The sequence below is a fragment of the Falco rusticolus genome, chromosome 10 (assembly GCF_015220075.1).
Source record: "Falco rusticolus isolate bFalRus1 chromosome 10, bFalRus1.pri, whole genome shotgun sequence".
Classification (NCBI taxonomy): domain Eukaryota; kingdom Metazoa; phylum Chordata; class Aves; order Falconiformes; family Falconidae; genus Falco; species Falco rusticolus.
This window is the reverse complement of record NC_051196.1, coordinates 3,840,050-3,862,643: the sequence shown is the minus strand read 5'-3', so window position 1 is coordinate 3,862,643 and position 22,594 is coordinate 3,840,050. Positions and strand designations below refer to the sequence as shown.

At 43.4% G+C, this 22,594-nt stretch overlaps 1 protein-coding gene across 1 annotated transcript in view; it reads left to right on the top strand.

The window, feature by feature from the left end:
* Positions 1-22,578, top strand: part of PHRF1 (PHD and ring finger domains 1) — a 28,049-nt gene extending 5,471 nt beyond the window's left edge. Inside the window, exons 2-18 of the mRNA XM_037401667.1 lie at positions 423-543; positions 867-986; positions 2,542-2,768; positions 3,739-3,822; positions 4,810-4,928; positions 5,862-5,962; positions 6,501-6,676; positions 9,221-9,350; positions 9,712-9,845; positions 10,682-10,869; positions 11,675-11,794; positions 13,786-13,940; positions 14,783-17,569; positions 18,277-18,353; positions 18,975-19,235; positions 20,331-20,459; positions 21,652-22,578. Of these exons, the coding sequence (XP_037257564.1) occupies positions 447-543; positions 867-986; positions 2,542-2,768; positions 3,739-3,822; positions 4,810-4,928; positions 5,862-5,962; positions 6,501-6,676; positions 9,221-9,350; positions 9,712-9,845; positions 10,682-10,869; positions 11,675-11,794; positions 13,786-13,940; positions 14,783-17,569; positions 18,277-18,353; positions 18,975-19,235; positions 20,331-20,459; positions 21,652-21,816 (5,070 nt within the window). The 5' untranslated portion in view covers positions 423-446 and the 3' untranslated portion in view covers positions 21,817-22,578. The remainder of the gene's footprint in view (positions 1-422; positions 544-866; positions 987-2,541; positions 2,769-3,738; positions 3,823-4,809; positions 4,929-5,861; positions 5,963-6,500; positions 6,677-9,220; positions 9,351-9,711; positions 9,846-10,681; positions 10,870-11,674; positions 11,795-13,785; positions 13,941-14,782; positions 17,570-18,276; positions 18,354-18,974; positions 19,236-20,330; positions 20,460-21,651) is intronic.
* Positions 22,579-22,594: the final 16 nt, after the last annotated feature.

The following is a 22,594-nucleotide window of genomic DNA, read 5'->3' as shown; positions in this document are numbered from 1 at the left end:
GCTTGTTAGGCCTTGTCCAAAGGGCATCTGGGCCCTTTCAGTTTTGCATTTTATCGCTGGCCCACAGGATGGTGTTTTGGTGTTTGTGGGTTTTCTATTCCTATTTTCAGTGGGGAATTCTGGTTATACCTTTTTCTGTTGTTCAGGAGCCCAAGATAAAGCTGAATCTTTCACCTAAACTGAGTGTCGCAAGCAGCTGGTTAGGGATGTGAAATGTCATGTAATGGTAACTGCTTACCTGTAGCTGCCTCCGACTTGAAACTGGGAAAACTACTCAACGGTGTGAGGAGCCTTTGCTGGAGAGCCATGTCCCTTCTGCTGTTCACGGCTCTGCAGATGCGCTGGATGCTCTTTGCCAGGCTGATGCCTGCTCTGCTTGTCTAGGTGGTGCACTGCCTCACAGACGTCTTGCCTTCTTGCAGGGAGCGGATTTCCAATGTCCTGCCATGGATGATGATGATGACAGCCAGGATGAACTGATAAACAAGAATGCTTCCCTAACCAAGGGCAAAAGACATGGTCTCGTGCTTCTCAGCGATACAGGTAAACACAGCCTCTCTGCATGTGCACGTTTCTGATTCTAGGTTGGAGAACCTATTGGTTTAACCTCCAAAGAGAAGTAAATATATATTTGTGACCTTTTATTTCTTTTTCCCTGAGAAATTTTTTTATTTGCTTCCTAAATTCTTTGCATCAAACAGCTGATGTGCCTACCTTGAGTTTCGCAGAACAGGCAGCTGTGATACCACTGAGGAAATCTAGGGTTTTGCTCCATGTAGAACATCCCGAGCAGGAGTTCTGGTGCATCCTTCACTGTTCTGCCTGTCTGTCTGCATCAAATAGTTATTTCCTTTCCCTTTTTCCAGAAAGCAGTGGTGGAAATAGTGATGATTCAGAAGATGATAACGGAAGTGAGGAAGAAGATGACACTGAGGAAGAGGGAGGTGAGGAGGTCAAGGAAGAAAGTGAAGATGAAGAATTAGAAGGTGGGTCTGTTAATGTGCGTTAAGAGGCATTTTTTTAATAGCTGGAGGAAGAGTGGAATGAAAGTTTTTCCTGCAGAAATTAACCATGAAGTGTAAATCCACAGATGCTGCTGTGTCAGGTTGATGCCCAGATCCTACAGTAATAAACAAATGAGTAATATTCCCCAGTTTCTAAATTTTTAAAGCATTTGTGTGTTTGAAGGCTGTCTACTAGCCAAAGGGGTATTGTTACAGTCAGTAGGAGTGAACTTTGCCCCAGCATGAGTAGAAAAAAGTCAAAACTGCAGCAATGGCTCGTGCTATTTTTTTTCACTTAGAAAAGCACACTGTTTGGTTTGCTTTGGCACGGGGCTCTAAAGTAAATGTTGTGATGGGGAGTTTTGGAAATAAATTATTATTGCTGTTAAGCCTAGGGAGAAGGGAAGAAGGCTCAGCTAATTTTCCTTTGAAAAAGGAATGTGGATGTTACTTGGATCTGTTAATTTTACTGAAAACATGCTGTGTAGGTCCATGTACTGCTGAAACTGCTGCGCTGAAATTATTATTTGGATAGACAAAAATAGAGGGGGTTTTATTACATCAGAGCTTGTTGGGAAGGCAAGAGCAGTTTTCCAAGTTACTAGTTAGACTGATTTGAACACAGACTAAAGAATTTACACCAGGTGCCAAAAAGCTTTACTAATCCATCATTTAGAGTATTCTTTGCTATGTCCAGACAGGAGACTGCCATAGAAAAGATAAAAGACAAGGGGCCCCATTTTCATTATTAGAAAAGTGTCAGCAAAATAACAACAGCTGCCACCACCCCCCCACCCCCCAAACCAACAAACAAAAAAACCCAAACAAATAAAAAAAAAAATCAAAAAGTGAGAATGTTTTTTAGGTAACATTTCACTGCTTCTTGAAAGTGTTAACTTAATTCACAGGTTTCAGGGAAGGGCTCACACGTATCTCTGTATTTTGTATTAAAAATAAAATCACCTTTCAACAATGTGGTCTGAGCATTGAAAATTAATTTTACCCAAAACCAAGCTTCTTCAAGTAATCTGCAGCTAGACACCCAGACCTCTTGACTCTCAAAATCATGATTTACTGGTGAAATTTTTAATCTGCTCTTTTGCAGGTGAGCGTATTGCTGCTTCTTGTCCTCTGAAGTGTCTAAAAAAAATAAAGTTGGATACACGATAACTTTATTATAACTTTATTTTTTAACTTCGGTGTTCAGTGGTAGCCTGACACATCCTACTCTTTTGTTGTTTTGATAATCTGTTGTTTTTCTGCTGTCTGTCCTTTTAATCTCTTGCAAGACTAGTGACGTTATCAGGCTTTATTTTTTGCCAGAGTAATCCATTGCTTTTTAGTGAAGGGATTTAGGAAAAAAGAAAACAGCAGAAATTATCGCCTCGAACTGGGGAGGCTGTACTTCGCCCTTGCAGCCCTGTAAAATGTTACTTGGAATTTTCTGTGAACTGGTACCCCATCCTGCCCGCCCCCTCTGCCCTTGCTGCTGAAGCCCTGCAGCACACGAGTTGTTTTTCATCTCTTGCTTTTTAAGGTTGTGAAGACCATGATGTAGAAGAGGATGAAGAAATTGGGGCCGCTGTGGGGAAAATGACCACTTCTCTGAAATTCGAGTCACTTATAAACGGGCTGAGCTCTTCCTCTGATGAGGAAGGTGAAAGCTGTCCCATTTGCCTCAACACGTTTCGAGGTCAGATTGTGGGGACTCCTGAGAACTGTTCCCATTACTTCTGCTTGGACTGCATCGTGGAGTGGTCTAAGGTGAGCTGGTTTGTCCCTGATGGCCTGTGGCCTTCTGGTGAGCTCTGCTCTCTTCCCTCTTATCGCGCTGTTCTGCTGTAATGAGAACAAAACACTGTAATATTATATTTGCTTTCTTAAGCTTTTTAACCACGGACTTGTGTTACTGCTGTATTTGGCAGGATTCGTGTTTGTGAAATGTGGATCTGTTTTGCTTGTAGCCAACCTGATCTGTTCTGTTTTCTGAAAGTTGTAGTGTCACAAGCAAGTGTTTCTAGGCATCTAAAATTCTTTTACTCAAGACACCAGTAATACTGGTTTTCTCTCTGTGTGGGGGTATATTTCTCTGTATATCTATCTCTTGTTGAATTCTGTGTTGTGGCCATTAGATGAGGGTCTGTTGCAGCAGTGAACATTTAAACACGGAAAAGTTTACTGACTACTAAAATCGGCAGTTTTCTCTGAATTCAGTTTTTAATCAGAGTTCCTTGCCACCTAACTGTGTAGTTCCCATAACCATAATCCAGGGTGAGAATTGCAACAAAACTTACTGTGCGTGCAGCAGTACCAGTGGCAATCAAATAAATAATTTTTTAAAAAAATCACTCTTACTGAATATATTTGTAAGCCGTTTCCAGTTGCTCATTTGTCCAAAAGAAAGTAAATGCCCTAAAACATGATCACTGTTTCAAGGCAGTGTTTGGAAGAACTTTGATATTGCTTTGGCAATTGAATAATAATTAAATGACTTCAGCGTAATAAATGCTTTTCTAAAGATGCAGTTTTTCTCTGATGCAGTAGGTTGTTTGTAAACCAGGTAAGTCAGCACTTAAAATATAAGTGCTTTATATATTTAAAGACCTATAGCTGTTAGAATGACTACCACATTAATTTAATGCTTACTGCATTAATGACTGAAGATTTTCTTTTTTAAAATTGAATCAAGAGATGTGCTTATTAACTGTATGGGGAATATTTTTTTTCTTTCTAGAATGCAAACTCCTGTCCAGTGGATCGAATCCTCTTTACGGCCATTAACATTTGGACACGTTATGGTGGTCGCATCATGGAACAGGTAAATGTTTTACTGTAGCAAACAACAAGGCCAGTGGCCACGAAATAGCTATTCAGAGGTTTACACTTCCAGCACGTTTATCTGATACTTGGGATCTGGATGAATTATTTCTTTCCTATTTTGCGATTGCCTTTTAAGGAACCTTTAGAATTTCTTTTCCTCCGTAACCACGTTTCCTGCAGTATTGTGTGTGGATTGAAGCGTGGCATCGTTTCCGATAGCAAAAAGGGTGTTTTTTATAGCTGCCTCTTTTGCATAATGGACATTTGACTCTAAGCTGTTCTGCATTGATAAGCCTGTCACCATGGGGAAAGTGTCCTGCGTACTGCAAGCGCTGTCGTGAATGGGAATAATCCAGGTTATACGTCGTATCTTTATGTCTTGCTACCAGCTATACTGTGCAGGGGTTGGGTTTTTAAGGGGAGAGGGAGACAAGGCAATAGTAGAGGTCTTAAAGGCACAGGCTGAGTGTGCTAGTGCTCTCACACAAGAGTATTGAAGAGCTGTCGTTGCTCTTTACTAATATCAGAGACACGTTGGTTTTCAGGGGACATTTAGGAGCTTGATGCTCTGCTTTCGTAAACTAATGGTTTATTATTGTGTTTGTATTTTAACGGGAGTGTGAATTAACATTTAAATCATACGCTTAGGGGGGAAAAACTTGAAGCTTGCTCTCTTGTCTTGTTTTTGAGTGAGTTTTTTGCTTGTTTGACTACTTTTGATCTTATTTGGGAATTTTGATTTTGCGTGTTCTTACAATGCAGTTTTCTATAGTTGTTGGTGTCTGACAGTAGACAAGTTCAGTAGATGTTTTCAAGCATTTCATCATGTCCTAGATGTGTTGAGTGAACTAAACAAAGGTTCTGGTATGTATCAGCCATTTTGGTTCATTCACTTTTAGATTTTGCTGCAGGTATTGTTAACGTGACAATAGATTTTAAAAAGTCCCACGTTCTGCATAAAATGTGAATCCCTCTTTTTATTTAGATTATTATTCAGACAAAAACTCAGGGTAGCAATGAAGAGGATGATCCAACCTTCTGTGAGGTGTGTGGCAGAAGTGACCGCGAGGATCGCCTGCTGCTGTGTGATGGCTGTGATGCAGGGTAAGAAAAGCTGAAAGGAACGTAGCACCTGCTAATTTCTGTGCTACTAACACGTGTCAAATAGAATTTAACAAATGACAGGACCCAAGTCGGGTAATGTTGAAAGATTTCTCTGGGTAACTTCTCTGTGAGTGGTTGGCGAGACTTTCAGTCTAGCTGCTCAGCCTGTTGGGTGGAGAACATTTCGAAAAGCCTACCTAAGGGAGCATCATTTTCTCTTTCCCTTTAAGATTTGATAAGGACCAGCATCCTTATCCCTTTGAGATTCGATAAGAACCAGCGTGGTTCTCGGTCGGATGGTGTTTGGCAGTCAGCAGTGGTCCTGCATGCAGCTCTATGAAGCCAGGGACTGGCCGGTGCTCTCCCAGCCTAGCGTGTGCAGTTAGGCAGAAATGCTTACCACCGCTTCCCTTAATCATGACATGGGACGCAACGTGTGTTTATTCAACGTAACAAGGCATTGCAGCTGACTTGCATCTAGTCCTGCAAAATAATATCACTGGTACTTAGGAACACTTTAATACTATGTTGGTTTGCAAGAAACTGATGTTGTTCCTGAGTGCCTGTCTCCCCAGCACCTCAGTGCTTCTCTTTCTCTTCACCGCCATCAGTTTTGGCTCTGCACATTTCTTGCAGCTTGGGTTCAAATGGCAAGCAGTACACCACACAGCGAGGGGAAAACATACACTTTTCTGAGTGTTTTTTTTGAGCCGAAAGTGATCAAAACACCACCTAGAATTGAAGACCCTTATATAACTATTAGGTGGCATTGTTTCTCTGGAGATTGGTAGAAGCATCTGCTTCTACCATAGTTTCAAACTTAAGAAAATGTGTCTGCCTTATGTAGCTTGTGGATGGGAGGTAAAAGGCTCTCTTTCCTTGGTAAAGCAGCTCATTGTCTTGACTTTGATTTTATTGGGGTTTTTTTTTAAGGTATCACATGGAATGCCTTAATCCACCTCTGAGTGAAGTCCCTGTAGATGAATGGTTCTGTCCAGCCTGTGCCCCTCCTGTGGATGTCAGTGCTGCTGCAGGTAAGGGTTTCATGGTATCCAGTCAAAGTAAATATTTTTCTCCTGACTTAGGTGATGTGGGGCATATGCCGTTTTGAAGAAACGTTTAACCCCTGGTTTTATGTTTTAAATAATTGTTTTGATAGGCATTCTCTCTTGAATTTAAAAAGCTGAACTCTTGACTGATAAGAGGATCTTGTTTATTAAGATTTTCATCTGCAGTTACAACCTGTGCAGCTACTGCTTACAAGTGTTCTTTAGCCTTCCTGCAGCAAGCCCAGCACCTTAGCGCAGCTGCATTGTATTATGCTGGAAAGAATTTCTTAGTATCCTGACCTCACATTGCTAAGGTAGCAGCAATTTCTGTTACCTAGAAAATTGTCTTTGTGTAACAGTCTGAAGTGGTGGTGTCTGCACTCATTTCCCTTTGAGAGGATGATGCCTGCCTTTGGAGGTGATTGCTTTAAGAAAAGGAAGACTGATTTTATATGTTGTCCAAAATTCTTGAAATGCTTTCACCTGTAGAAAGACAAGTGACCTGGGCATCTTTACTTTCAAGATACAGATCATGTCAGCGAGGAAGAAGAGGTTGCTGCCCCTGTGGCTGACGATACTCCCACCACCAGTAGGCTACGCCCTCAAGTCCGAACCAGAGTTATAGCCAGAACTCGGCAGAGCGAACGAGTTAGGGAAACGGTGAACAGAAACCGGATAACAACAGCGCAACAAATTCAGGTATGGAGGAGTATTGGCTGATGAGCCTCTGGAAGAACCTTGTGGCAGAGTTGAAGTAAGTCCATGTACCCCCGTCGTCCTCCACCAGTAGCTCAGCTGTCTGTGTTGACTGTATGTAGCACAATGGTTGGTAGCTGTGGAGTTCTTTTAAATTGAGATGTAGAACACGTGCAGCACTCAACTTGCCCATAACCAAAACTCTATTTTGAAATCTGCAGTAGCTTCATCTCTTAGTCCACATTTTCATCATCTCAGGTGTGAGCAAAATTGTATTTTTATTCTCAGTGGCTGTTAGTGCACAGTTTGTGCACCACTTCTGGTTTTTTAGCATGCTTTTCTGCAGAGACAGGGCATGCTTATTTGACATTTGTATATTTGCTTGTTTGTTCTTCTACCCCTTTCCGCATAGCGGTAGAACCTGTTGGCCACTGTCAGCCAAACTGAAGAGAAAAATTAGTATCTTTAATGTTTCTGTATTTGTGAAAATCAACCTCTTATTGAAGAAAAAAACCTCCAGATGATAGTGTCCTTAGAGATATGGCAGTGTGAGTTCAACCACATCAACAGGTACCAGAGAATCCATGAAGGAAAGTATCCCAGATACCCAAGGCCCCTCAAGTCCTTTGCTCATTGAACTGCTGACTGCAGATGACTGCAGCTGAGATGCTTCTAGATGTTTCTGTTGGTTAGAATGTGATCCTTATGTATGTAACAATAAGTTGCAAACTGAGAACTTCCAAACTTGGGGAATCTCCTGCCTGCTTTGCCCTCTGGCTTTAGCCATTACTTGCATAAATATAAAAAGCTTTAAACCGCACAGGAGCGTATGGTGACGTAGTGTGGCAGCAGAGCCTATAAATAACTGCCATTCGACTACTGATATGTTAATTGGCTCTTCGTTAATGCTGCTGTTCAATGTGCTAGAAATGTGTGAAATTCTGCGACTTTGGAGAGGAAGAGGAGGATCTGACTTGACGTAAGGAGAATTGTTTTTCCCTTGGGGATGGTCAACCATGGGAATAAGTTGCTTGGACAGTTTTTGAAATCTCTTATCTATGGCTTTTAGTGCCGGTCTGCTGTTGTCCTCAAAGCATAGAGAGGTGCTGATTTCAGATCCTTGGAAAGCTTTAGTATTTGGGGAGGCAGTTTGTTTTGTATCTCATCTGTTGTTCTCCAAGTGCTTAAACTAATGGTGGTTAGCTAGACACGCTATTTTAGGTCCTTCTAGAAAAGTCAATATGTTTTGGCTAATGTTCAGGGCCTTCCTTACGCCATCGTGTTCTCCTCCAAATCAGAGAACCTTATGTAGTATTTCTTAGCACCCATGACACTTAAAACAATGGCATTCTAATAAAATAGCTCGGTAAAATAGATGGGAGCATTCATTAGTGACGCTAACAGAGAAGCCTAGCAAAAATAATTCTGTACTAAGATGAATTCAAGCATATATTTCTGTTGGCGTATTCTGTTCTCAAATATTTTGCAGTTTGAAGCTTCTTCATGACTGCAAGATACTCTAAAGTCATTCTCCTCTACTGTATGTGCCACGCATACATTTCATAAATGTGCAAGAATCCGATGCATGTGCTCTGTTAGAAAGTAAACACAGTGAATAATGTAACTTCAGAGGGATCTTTGCATCTGCTATGCTTAAATGAAACTTTATCAGTTCTTGCTGCATTGTGGTTGCTTGAAGAAAGGAGAGGGGGCAGGGAAGGTGTCCCTCCCCATGGCAGGGTGGGTGGACTATAGATGAGCTTTAAAGGTCCCTTCCAACCAAACCATTCTGTGACATTTTAGGAATATGGTTGGTGTAGGCATGGCCAACTTAACATAGCTGTTGAGAGAAACCTGCTCAACGTCTTTCCAACCAAAGGAAGGAACAAACCCGTGCTGTGTTTGCCCAGCAAGGAGGCTTTGAGTTCGCGTTCTGAGGCTGGTCATTCAGAATCCAGATGCTTCGAATGTGTTTGTTTAAATGTGGTTGACCCCTGAGTACAGAGAAGAGGAATTTGAACCTTGCAGGAGCAGTCCCTGCTTATAGCAACAAAGTGATGCTCTGGAGGGGGACTCACACGTGCCATTCCAGTGAGTTCCCTGAGGTGTGTGTTTGAAAAGCTGCCTCTGGACATGTTTCACAGCATTAGGTAAATCTGACCTAAAGAATGAGGAGTTTAAAACCAGGGGACCTGTACTTTGTTGGCTTTTCAGTCTTTGCTCATGGCTCTTTGCTGCGTGATGAGCCAGAGGTCAGTTAGGTGGATTTGGGAAAGTTCTTGGATGAACTTTTTCGTTGAGGGAATGTCAATCTCGGGGATTGCTCTCATTTAAGGAGTCAGAATTAGGCTGAAGAGTGAGGTCATGTTCTCCTTAATATGATAGTCAATAGGTGAGAGAGGTGACACAATTGCTTAACTGGCAGTTTGGTGACATGAGTGCTTCTCATTTGAATCTTAAATGAATTTTTTATCAAGTGGTTTTATAGCTAACTTGTTGCTGACCTTTTAGATACCTGTATCATTTAACTTCTAATTTCCCACACAGCACGTGCCAGGGAACCACACGCCCTCTCTTCTGGATGAAACAATCGAGGCAGTTGTAGCAGGCATAAACACAGCCGTCTACCAGCGTCCTCTTGCACCGAGGGCTCCTACTAGGCAGAAAAGAAAAACAGGTAAGGGCATCAGACACCTTCTGTGGTTCCCATCTGCAAGAATAAAAGCTTTGAGAAGATAAGCCTGAATCATACGAAACACTAGATCGGCTGCATGCTGCCACACCTGTGCAGCTGCAGAAGTATACCACATGCATTTTCTTCTTTCCCCATACTGTCTTTACCCAGAAGAGTCTTGGAGGTTGCTTCTAAATACATCCTAGTGATTTCACTTTTTCAGCTCTGCCGTTTCATACTGTTGCAGCACGCTGTAGATTTTCTTGAGGTGCTTTGTGTGCCATGGGGGAACAAAAAGGGGAATACAGGGTAAAATGCAGTGCCAGCACTTAGCCAGATACTTGGTTGTGTTTTATCCCATCAGGCAGGAAGAAGAAAGCCGGACGCAAAAGAAGAACTTGGGCAAAATCTGCTGGGAAGAGGAGTTCAGAGAGACAGCTGAAAAGACACAAGGGTCCGATAAAGAAGAGAAGAGGGAAAAAGAGACTAAGATCACATGTGAGTTGCTGCCATTTTTTCAGCCATCTGTAAAAGCACTATAGCTTGGGATTTGGTGGAAAAAATACTGTCTCTTGATAGCAGTCTTTTAATACTGAATGGTAGCAGATGACCTTTTTTTCTGGTGGGTGTATGTGTAGGATGCATCCAGTGTACTCCACAAAGACGCTGTACACGGAAACAAATTGCAACCTCCAGGCAGGTCTGCTAGGTTTGCTGACAAATCCGGTTACTTTAGCTGCAGGGGTCACACTGTAAAGTACGTTGTGCAGGCTTTGTGTTCTGCCCTGCCATTCAGCTGTTGTGTTTTCTTGGTACTGATGCAAGCTCAGTTAAAATCGCCACCACCTATGCTTTTTAATAGGCTACGAATGTTTGTGTCTGTTGTTGCAAACGCAGTTGATGCGCTGTAAGGGCGCTCAGAATCCCTTCCCACGGTGGGTAGTGTTCTCACATGAGCTGTACTGAATACTCTGCACCAGCTTGACTTTTGTCCCCAGCTACCTCAGCTAGTTTACATCCTAAAGCCAGAACAATCCCTCCAGCCTTTAATAAGGAATTGACAGTTTTGAATGATGACTTTAAAGATTTTTAGAAATTTATCTGGTCACTTAAATGTGATACGTGCAATCTGTGTACGAAGTGACTATATAGGCCATAGTTAGAAGGTTAATAGGTACTTTGAAACAAATATTGACCATAAACACACACCACTTCTGCTACTGACAGTAGTAATCTGGTGACTGTACTTAAACTAAGTGAAGAATTTGGGGCTTTAAACCCAGGATACATACCTGCCCTAGCATACAAATAACCCAATCTCTTTATCTCTGCAGGTGAAAAATGAGGTTTCTGCTCGCTTACGTATTGCAAGAGCTCTTGGTCTTAGAAAACCTGAGCATGGGGGCTTGCTTCCTTATGTGTACAAACCAGCAGAGCCCTCGCTTGGTCTGATGAGAGCAGATATTGGTGCAGCTTCTCTGTCTGTGTTTGGAGTTCCACATGAGTTGGAGCCTTATGAAAGGTAAGATCTCTCCGGGTTATGATCAGGGATCTGATCATTTCACAAGCGTTGCGGTTTTTGTACATGTGCCTTTTTGCAGAGTGTAGAGTGCATCTGAAGTCAGCTTTGGGTACACAGCTCATAGTAACACGTTGGCCTGCTCTTTTATTTCCTTGGCTGAGTTGCTGAGCTCATAAAGAATTGGCCTTCTTTAAAGAGGCCTGCTGAAATAATAAGCCTTGTGCAAACCTGTAATTAAGAGCTTTGGGGTTATTCAGAGGCTAGAATCTGAAGGAGTTGGATCCTGATCAGTCATTTTCTATTGATTTAATTTTAAGTGAAGGTAGCTAGTGTATTTGGTATACAATAAACAGTGACTTCACATGGAATTAAATGGACCTGTGGAATCTTCCGTGTTTCTCCTTTTCCCATCTTCACTTTTCGAGACACTTTAAATTCAGGAGGAATCTTACTATGCCGTAGTTTGTGTCACTCTTAAGCTTTGGGTGTCGGGGAGGGGGCATCTGAAATTATTGTTGGTGAAATTTGATTTTTTTTACAGATTAAGTCTTTTTGATCCTTTCATAAAGGGAAATTATCCATTTAATATTTTAAAAATAAAAACTTACATGTGAATCTCTACTGGCTGAGTTATGCTGTTCTGTTTATGTAGCCACAGAAAATAAGTAAACTGCACAAATCTTTTGTTTAATATATTATAATAAAACAAATGATGCTTTCTAACTGTACCTGTCCCGGTATATTATCTACCTTGTCTATTTGACATGAAAAACTTCCAAGGTTTGTGCGTGTGTCTTACCCACAGTAACGAGGACGTTCCAGCAAATGCAGATTCACCAGTGAGTGCCAAAAGAAGAGTTCTCTCCCAGTCAGCACTGAGGTCTCACCGTCCTGTAGCTAGACCTATTTCTGTGGGACTTCCCAGGTAAAAATCAATCAAGTTATTTTCTTTTTCTTAATTGTCTAGTGACAGTAACAAAAGAGCAAACTGAGTGATCCATCCTGGTTTAACTCTTTTCTTACCCTGAATATTTTGAAAGACTGTGTGTATGCATGCCTGCACATGTGTAGATAAATAACTGCAGCATTTTATGCAATAGTTGTTTTTTTAAGTCGAAGGACAGGCACTTAATCTTTCATAACAGCTCTGACTATTGCATTGATAATTCACATTGGTATTTCCACCTTAATCTGGCTCTTCTTGCTGTCTGTTTTGGGATTGTTTAGTAACCCCATTAGTATGTTTTAAATTCCAGTCTCATTAACCTTTAAAAACCCACTTGCTTATTTGGGAAGGCCAGGGAATCTAATTGCACATCCAGGGGAGATGAGGGATGCACCCCCCTCACCCAGTTCCTCTGCCGTTTGTTGGAGCTCAGAAAGTGGAGAGGAAACTCTTGGTTTGATCCTGCAGTTTAACCGTTGCTTTGCAGCCTGACAGATGGCCCTGGCAGGCACAGGGGCACAGGGTCTGCACACACAGAGACAAGGGGCATTGCTGGGTGCCTCCCGTTGGCAGTCACTGGGTTTTCAGGGCTGGGGCCTAGGATGCAGTGCAGAGGGGTGGGACACAGGCAAGAGCATGATGAGAAGAAAACGGATGGGGAAAATGACTGGGGTAGGTACCAACCAAAAACTGCAAGGCTGAGGGGGCTGAAGACTAGGAGAAATGGACGGAGCTCAGCTTGAGTGGTTAAAAGGTGTGAGAGGTTTACCTGGCTGTCCTCTAATGCATCTGACTTGTGGCAAAGGTTGGTTTTTCAGGATTAAGATAGTCTCTAATAACTTGGAGTATTTCTCTACCTTTCTCATCTCAGTCCTAAAGGAAGCCTTTCAGGAAGCTTTCCATGTCCTCAGAGTTATGTGAGCAGCACGTTGTTTAGAAGGTAGAACTGTTTAGCTGAAATTCAGCTTTTCTAAAGGCTTCGTTTGCCTGGACTGCAGGTCCTTCCCTGCTCTGGCCTGGGCAGCCAATTCTTTTAAGATTTTCCGTTTTGTTGTTCTGTTGTATGTTGTTACAGGGGTTTGGTGTATATCGTCTTTGGAAAGCTTGCTTTGCTGTCATATGGAAATGAAATGTAGCTCCCTCAAAGAGCTGGGTCTCTTGGTCCTTTTGAAGTTGTTGGTTTGTTGTTTGGTTTTGGGTTTTTTTTAAAGCCCAAACAAAGCAAACCCCCAAATGCCACCAGCAGAAAAGCCAAGAAAGGAAACTTAAAAGCCACACCCCAACACCAGAAACACTCAGACCTTTTCAGTCTGTATTTCAAGAACGAGGAATGTACAGTTAAATCATTTTCATATGAATGAGTAACGCACAAAGGGGAGTGTTTGTGTTGTTCTCTGTGTGTGCTGCTGTTTTTCAGTGTAATTCCTCCTCTGCCATGCTCTTGGCTACCCTACCAGTTGGCACCTGACTGGTATTCTGACTGGTGCTGAACAGTGGTTCAAGCTGCACCAATTTTTTTATATAGCAGTATAGGCCTGAGGAATACATTTGTGATCATGATTTGGTGGGGGGAAAGAGGCAGCTGGGCTGGACGTATCTCTGAAGTGCTGAACAATGGTTTGCGCTTCAAAAATGCACCTTAAATGCAGTAGAAAGTTAATCTTGATACACAAGTCAGTGAACACCACTCTTAAATAAGATTAAAAGCATTTGCTTACCAAAGGTCTTTGGTATGGTTACATGCTTTCCTATCCTCCAATGTTGCTGTGGAAAATCAGTAAAAGCTTCACCTCCTGTTTTGTCAGAGGGAGATGGGGGCTGAATGACTCTAGTGAAGCCAAAACTACAAGTGAACTTCCCTGGCTGACCTCTGTTTATGCCCTTGATTTTGGTTTCTTTTTAATGTAATGTGTGTGTATAGAACAAGTGCTGTAAGAGTAAAGGAAATATAACCCCTCTGAAACATGCAGAAGCAGTGTACCTGCCTTGAGTCCTGATCAAGAAGAAGAAGGTGCCCCTGTGCCTGATCTGTTGGGAAGTATCCTGTCTGGACAGAGCTTTCTCATGATGAGTGGTTCGGATGTGGTCATCAACAGAGACGGTTCGCTGACAGCAAAGAAGATAGGTAAGGGTCTGGCACTTCACAGTGCAATTAACTTCTTTGTTTCACCCACGCCTGCCCTGGTCCTGCAGGCTGCGTAGCTTCAAACGTAGGGATACCCTCACTGAGCGTTTGAATATGTAAGGTGGATTCGGTTTAGCTGCCAGCAGTAACCTATCTAATAAGATTCCTGTGTATGCTCTGAACTAGCGTTACTTGTGTCTGTTCCAGTTGCAGAGCTGAGATGTTACTGGAGGATTTGGGGTTTAATAGGTGGGGTTTTTCTTTCAAAAGTACTTCACTGTAGTTTCATAGGACTGGATAGAGCAGAGATACCTTAGTACCCGATTCTGTCATTTGTCATGCCTCGCTGCCATGCCTGTGCACTGTGCTTCCGTTTGAGGAGCAGCGATGAGGACCTTGGCAAGAAGCTCCTTTGCAGAAGCCAAGCTCTAGAATACGTGTTAGCACCTACAGCTGTGTCTTCCCTTGGCATGGTGTTATTTGGAAAGAATCTCTTCAAATTGAAACGTAGAGCTTTATTCTTAAAACAAGTACCTATAACATCCTCTGTTATAGTAATTTTTATCAATTAGCGACTGCAGGATAATAAACACAGATCTGGTGATATCTACAGAACAGAATAATTTATTTCCTTAACATTAGTGTTTACCTTAAAGGTGCAGTTGTCTGGCATTAAACCTTGAGCATCTGACCAAAAGAACTATTGGGCTGCCTTATTACTGTGTGGTATGCCTGCAAACCAAGGTGGAACTTAAAATAATTAGCTCAGTACTTCTTTTAATGATGGGGAGACACGACCAGATACGTACTGAAAAACTTTATTGTTTGCTTGTATGCCACAGCTCCACTTCATAGGAAATCGGCGAATGACTCAAGAGTGAATGATGGTTCGGGACATAACACCCAACCGAGTACGGCGCACTCAGGGACCACAGCAAGCAGCCCCGTTGCTGGACCTTCATTTTCCTCAGGGCTGAGTACTCGCCCCAGACCCTCCTCCTCAAGCTTGTTTCCATTACCTTCACCCTCACTGAGCAGGACTGAGCCTGCAGCAAACCCTGCACGGAGTACATCAGAAAAGGCAACTGTAAAGTCAGAATATTCGATGACACCCAGGTCTGTTCAGACTCAGAACATAGCTACTCTGAGCAGACATGGCTACAAGTCAGATGAAATGCCCAGATTTAATGGAAACTCTAAAAATGTTGCACGCACTGACTCATTGTCAAAGCCCCTGAGCTGTTACTTGAATTCTGGCTCAAAAGCTTTAACCGTGAGGCAGCCATTAAAACCACCTACCAAGAGAATTGACATCTTTGAGCTTCCCAGGATACCAAAGATTAAAAAGGAAACCAGCAGCAAGCAGGTGGAGCCCGAACCCTCAGGAAGCCAAAGCTGTGACATCCCCAGCTCCTGTATAACCCAGCTGACTGGCAAAGAGAGCGCTAATCAGCCGGGGAAGGGTAGCAAGGTGGAAAGTCAGAAGTCAAATGCCAAGGAATCTCAGCAACAAATGCATACAAGTGGGCTGTCTTTTTCTACTGATACAGGCATGTGTGGCAGTTCATCGCTGCTGGGCACTTCGAGGAGCAAAGGCCCAAGCTCTTTTGAGAGTTTTAAAATCAATATTCCTGGAAATGCAGGGCATCCCAGCAGACTGTCTAACCCAGGATTTTGTAACACCTTCCGCCCTGTGGATGACAAAGTGCAACAGAAAGAGACTCCTTCAACTCTTTTCTCAGTTAAGAAAAAGCAGGTCAAAAGTGAGATCTATGATCCCTTTGAGCCAACAGGATCGGACTCGAGTTCAGCAAGCAGCAGCCCTGAAAGGCTTGGCTTGGGGATCCCACTAACTAATATTACCAGGACTATTTCCATTGAAAATCCAAAAGTTCAAACATTTCAAACTGTTCGTCGTTTCACCCCTTACGTGGTAGGAAATGTATTTGGATCTGGAGCAGATGCTGATGTACCATCCAGTAACACAGTGTCTCACGGTGATGTCACGGTAGAAAGCAGGATTGTAGAACAGATCTCTGACACAGAGGAACGAGACAATATGGATGAGGAAGACTCGCTAAGCAGTCCTTGCACTTCATCTGCCATTAAGCCAGTTTCTAATGCAAAGTGTCTAAAGGAGGAAAGCAGAGGGAGCCCTGATGTGTTCTTTAATGCCGAAGAACTGGTTAGACCTAATATTAATGTGAAACTAGAACCGGATAGTCCCTCAAAGGATGATGGGCAGCAGAAAATCCAAAAGGTAGAAAAAAGAAAGAAGCGATCACGTTCCAGATCCTGTTCAAACTCCAGCTCCCGAAGCAGGAAGAAGATGAAAAGGAAGAAGGCGTTTGTCAAAGAGAGTAAGAGACCCCGATCAGAGTCTAGGGATAGAGCACACTCAAGGGACCGAAGCTCCCGATCTACCTCTTGGTCAGGTGGAGAAGAGCGTGGCAAAAGAAGCACATCCAAACCCAAGATCAGGAGAACTTCTACTGACCGTTCCAGCAGTCACGAACGATCTAAAAAAAAGAAAATGAAGGATAAAACCAAGGATAAAAAGGCAAAAACTTCTTGGTCTAGGGAGAGAAGGAAATCTAGGTCGCGTTCAGGTAGTCCTGGAAGTACTTCTGAGTTTTATGAAAACAGGAAAAAGAAAAGACGGTCTCGATCAAGGTCAAGACGGAGGGATCGTTCCCGATCAAATAGCATTGAAAGAACTAAAAGGCGGAAACACAGGAGAGAGAAAAGCTATGAGAGGTATGATAAAGATAGTAGCTTGAGGTCAAGGGACAGAAAGAGATCGAGATCCAGGTCTCGGGAGAGGAGGAAGTGGAGGTCTCGGTCTGCATCTCGTTCTCGGGAGCACAAAAGCAGCAAATCAAAGGAAAAAACACCACGATCGAGGTCCCGTTCCAAAGAAAGAAAACACAGATCGAAAGAGAGCTCCCTTCCTCCTCCACCAGAAAAGGATCAAAAGCCTCCAGCTGAAAATACATCCACGTTTGTGGAGCAACCTCATTCCTTCAAACAAGAGCCAAAGGAGGAGCTGGTACTGGAAGAGCTTTCCATAACCATCCAACCAAATGTCAAACTGGAGGAAATGAAGGCTGAGAGCCCGGTTCAGCTGAGCGAGGCCCAAGAAGCTGTAAAGGTGGAGCCCAGCTGTCGGGAGGTGACCAGTGAAACTGCATTCCCTCTGCCAGAGGCCACAAACGCGTGTGTTCCAGTTGGCAATGTGGATCCTTTTGCTGAGACAGAATTCGCCAGCAGTAGTGAGCCAGCAGTGCTTGGTAGCTGTAGCAATACAAACCTTGAGATTACAGTTAAAATAGAAAATACCACGTTGTGTTCATCTCTGATGGAAGCACCCCTGGAGAAGCAAGTTACCGCGCACGCTCCAGCTGAGGCTGCACCAGTTCAAAGCTTGTCCAAAAGCAAAGTAACAGATTGTGTGAAGGAGGTTAAAGATGAGTGCCTTGTGTCAAACGAGAAAACCAGTGATTTCGGTAGTACTGAACTGGAAGTAGTACCTCAGGGTCCTGTGCTGAAATCGAAAGCGCCAGTGAAAAGAGTTACCTGGAACCTTCAAGAGGAAGAAAGTGGCACCTTGTCTGCTGAAAAAGCTTCAAGTAAGTATCTGTTTTTGGAAAACAGTACTTGAAGCACAGGCTGTGTGGGGTTTGGTGCCTGGCTAAACCTGGTGGTAGCGTAACAGTTCTGTCATCTGAGCTGGCGCAATCCCCTGGTTTCCAGTCCCGAGAGCTGGCGTTCTACGCTTGCTGGCATCCTGAGGTGAGCTGTGTTAATGGATCCGAGAGGACACGCTGTCAGCGCAGCTCGGCTCGCCAGCGGCGGCTTGTTTGGCCGTGAAGCGCAGATTGCAACCCACTCTCTGAACTGGCAGCCCGCGTTCCACCCTTTCTGCAGCTGACTGGAGTGGGGGGTTTGCCGTCAGAATTTATAAAGGTTTCTCGGGGCCAAGGAGCGTGACAAATCTCCAGAGCTTGCTACTGGGAGCTCCGCTCAGCCAAAGCTGCTACAAACAGTTTGGCTTGGGACCCTGTGCTATGCGTGTTGACAGAGTTGCTTGTGTTGTTCTCCTTGGTTACTCTTGTGGAAACCCAGGAAGAAGCAATTGCTCAAGGGGATGCTAAGTCCTCTATTATCAGAAGCTTTAAAGTGTTGATGATTGCTGAACAAAATCCAGTTCTAGCTAGCATTGTTGTTAGATCCTTTTTATTTTAATTGTTTAAAAATATAATTGGCTTTGAATTTTTGACCCATTAGGTTTATTTTATTCTTAAATGTTTTCTTTTCCTTCTCTTGGGGACCCTAGGGATGCCGTTTTACAGACTTCAGCGAGTAAAAGAAGGGGCCTGGAAAGCTGAGGACTTGAACCAAACGTTAAATCAGGTGCAGTTAAATGAGCCTCCTCCAACCAATTATATGATTCCTGAGCCTATGTTTCCTGATCTAGATTCCTCTCAGGTTGGTTCCTATTCCAGCACCCTAGTGTCATGGAAGGCATCCCACCTCATCTGTGCCCTCGTTGTGCAACACCCTCCTCTCGTGGCAGAGCTCGCCTTCCGCTGCGTGCGGTACATTTCATACAGCCCATACACCTCAGCAATCCTCTGTGATCATTTAATCTCTCAGGTGCTCCTTCCAGTTGAAGAGGCGCATCTTCTTTTAGTTCTGCTGTATGCGCGCAGCTTCTGTTTTCAGCAGTAACTCGGGGAAAGATGGTGCTGGTTGAGAAGCTCTGAGCTTCTCCCTGGCTGGGATCAGGCTGTAAAAATGGGCCTGGTGGCACTGGTCCGTGCCATCAGGCTGTGCTGTCCACCAGTTAAAAGGTGAGTGGGGCTGGTGCTAGCTAGATGCGCAGAGACCTAGCTGAGGGCTGGGACGTTAGCCTCCCTGATTTAAACTAGTAATTACTTGCCTGTTTGAGTGGGTAAGAGGTGCTCTGAAAATTCTGGTCTGACGCTCTCTCTTGTAAGCACAGGCATTTACAAAATGGTATGTGTTTCACAGGTGTACTGTCAAAACATACTTTTGACACCACCTCTGCCCTCAAGCCTGCCCCCCTATGCCCCGGTCAGCCAGCCCACGGTTCAGTTCATCATGCAGGGTAGTCTTCCAGCGCTTGGCTGCATGGCAGGACAGAGCCTGATCCCGGAGCTGGGCAGCCTGGCTACTGCATCTGAACCAGGAATCCAAGCTGCTTCTGTTGGAAACGCGGAAGAAAAGAGCAAAGCACCCAAACCTGCAGTGGACAAAACGAGAAACGAGGAAGTGAGTGAATGCTATCAAGTAGCAGATGCATAACATCAATGAGCTGTTTATTTGAACTTGTGAAGTTTGGGTGTATTCGACTTGCTCTCTACTGTATTTTCCCAGCCCTGGCTGTGGCTGTTGGTTTCGGTGGCTGACTGTGCTAGCCCAGGAGCAGCAGGCAGTCCTTCCTTCGAATTCTTTTGGGATTTTCTCCCATTTGATGGTTCCACTTTCTGCAGCTTCATTGCAATAGGACAGAGAGGGATTAAAGCATCTAAAAGACGTTCTGAAACTTTCTTGCATGAATGTCTGGAATAGACTTTCCAGAAGCCAGAATGTCCAAATCTCTCTATAAATGCCTGGTTTTCGCCTTTCCCCTCCAGCTTTGAAATTAGTGCCTATTCCCATAGCAGTCCTGTAGAGAGGCTGAACATGCAGAGGGAGTAAAATAGTTCTGAGATTTTGCAGTGATCATCCCTTGCTGCCGAGTTTTGGGGTTGCTGTAAAGACCATTTGCTCTAAGCATCGTGGATGTTAACACAAGAACAAAAACTTCTTAGTTAATTATTTCTCTTTCTACCACAAAACAAAACGCTAAGATACCTTTCCCACTAAACCTCCGTTTATATGAGCAGCAGTTTTCATGGACTTACCATGATAGATAGAATGTGCTCTGATGTCATCTGTAATCCTTAATTTATATGCAAGTTTGCAGTTTTCAGAACGCCCTCAGAGCTACCTGAAGCTTTGTATTCACAGCTATGACTTGGCTGCTTTTAGATCCTTTTGATGGATGTATGTTTATTTCAGAGCTGTTGGAAGGGAAGAAGGAGACCAGAATTAATGGGTGTAACGCTGTAGTCACTTGCTTAAAACATATTCTCTAAGACATAGAATAAATGTTACATAAAATAAGGGTTCCTCCTAGGGCGAGCTGGTATTTGTTTCAAGACTGTCCTTTACAGTAAAGGAAATCCCTGTGACGTTGGCTCTTACTCGGGTCGTTGAAACTGTGAAATGAGTATTTTCATTGTTAGGACATTGCTAAGAAAAATAGATTCGGAAACCATTCCCAAGGTAGCAGAAGTTAATGAACTTCTCTTTGCTGGGCAGTACATGAAGAAGCTGCACATGCAGGAAAGGGCTGTGGAAGAAGTGAAACTTGCCATTAAACCCTTTTACCAGAAGAGAGAGATTACAAAGGAGGAGTACAAGAACATCCTTCGAAAAGCAGTGCAAAAGGTAAGGTGAAATGGAGAGGAGGGGCTGTGTCGGTTAAATAAGCGGCAGCTTTGGACTGCGCTTGCCAGCTTCAGCAATTCCCTGCTGTAACTGAGGAGCAGATCTCGGGTACTCTGCAGTCTTGTGGTGCAGCAATAGTTGCTTCGAGCAGGACGGAGCGGTGCCATCGATGAGAGCTGTCAGACTGTTCCTTTCAGGAGATGGTGTTTTCAGTGGTCCAGAACATTGCAAAGTTCAGCTCAGACAGCTTAAAATGTACCGCGGGACGTGCCTTGGGTGAGAATGGTCAGCTCTATCTCATTAAGAACTTCGGTCAGAATTGTCAAGCTGTTTCTGATAAAGTGAGAAAATACTTTGTGTGTTAATTCCTTCAGCATCAGTGGTGGCCCTGAACTTTGGAAGAGGGCCTTGCAATTTGGCTGATGTTGACTTTTGCCTCAAATCTTAGCGCTGACCAGATCGTGGCTAAAAAAGACCTGATGAGCGGGTAAACGTTGTCTTGTGAGAGCAAGTAATGCTCTTGTGGTCAAGGCAGTTAAGTGATACCCCGGAGGACTGTATTCTCTCCCCGCTCTGCGTTCTGGCTATCATTGAGAAATTCCATCGTAAATCAAAATTCCTGAGATAACAGGTGCAATTCCATATCTTCTACGTGACCCACGTGAACCTCAGGTGTGGTTTGTAGGAGAGCTGGTCAGCGCCAATTGCAGCTGAAGTCACTGTGAACTGTCCTCTGAATGCTGATAAAGTTCTTGGTAGGGTCCACCCTCTTTCCCCTTTTATCTCAAAAATTTATCCCTTAAAATTGCCAGATTCTTTTAATCTGAGCATCGCTTTCTCAAAATCATCAGAAAAATGGGTGATCAACGCTTCTTGGTTACCCTGTGTTGTGCAAAACTGGCTGGATAGAAACGCCTGTAGTAAAAACGAGTAATTCTGCTTTCAGAGGTGCTTCTGCAGTCAGTTGGTGCTCAGTAGATAAGCCCTGGGCCGTTTCTGGAATGCTTGAAGTACAATAATACTCCTGTCCTTGTTGAGTTTTCTGCTTTACGTACCCTGCTGCGAGACTCGAGGGGCTATACAGGAATCTGTTCCCCTGGGAAGTTCAGGGCTTCTCTGTCGTTTGTTCGTTGCCTGCCGGAACGGCTGCAATACTGTTAATGGAGCGAATGGCTCTTCTTTTTCCTTGTAGATCTGTCACAGCAAGAGCGGAGAGATCAACCCTATGAAGGTAGCTAACCTGGTGAAGGCGTACGTGGAAAAATACAAACATATGAGGAAACATAAGAAATCTGATAGTGAAGAGACATGTGAAGTGGAAAACAGGGCAAGCCACAGCCGGCATGACTTGGATTGAACTGTGAAACTGGAGCGGAGAGAAGCGCGGTTATATCGGACTTACCTACCTGCGGAAACAATTCCCATTGTTTCCATACAGGAATGAACTTCTTGGGGTTTTGTTTGTTTGTTTCATTTTTCTTTTGTTTTTTATTATTATTACCTGCAGACGCAGAACTAAATAACAATCAAATGCCTCAGACCAGCAGAGTAATTCAAGGGAAAACACGGAAGAGATGGAATGTTTGGGACTCCCGGATTGCTGCGGTTTTCAGGGCTACTTTTGATAGGCCTGTGCACTTGTCTTGCTAAAAGTTTGCAACTGGACACCACTTTTCATATACAGTATATTGAGAGTTGTATACCGTTTCCCTTGTGTTTATTTATCGAAATATGGGTTGTCTTTAGAAACTTCTGATTTAATACTTGAAATGTTGACATTTTTAGTCCATGTGATGGTGAGCGAAGCTTTACTCGCTCTGTGACTTTGGGGATTGCAGAAATGACTTTATAAACTGACTTCAGGAACACTGCTCAAGTCGTGGTGTTTATTTACGTTCTGTTGGCAGTATCTTGTTAGAGAAAAGTTTCGTTTCGGGGTGGAGACTGTGTTGCACTTCTGTAAATAATGCACTGATGGCTGGTTTTGTGTCTGCCTTTCAGGAAAAAAACGAAACAAGAAGCAAGCATTGTGAATTTTCAGTAACAAGCTGAAGGGATAAGGTTGAACTGATGTACAAAGCAGAAATGTGACAGAATTTATAAAGTTATTTTGAATGGTTTTAGTCCTATCGCAG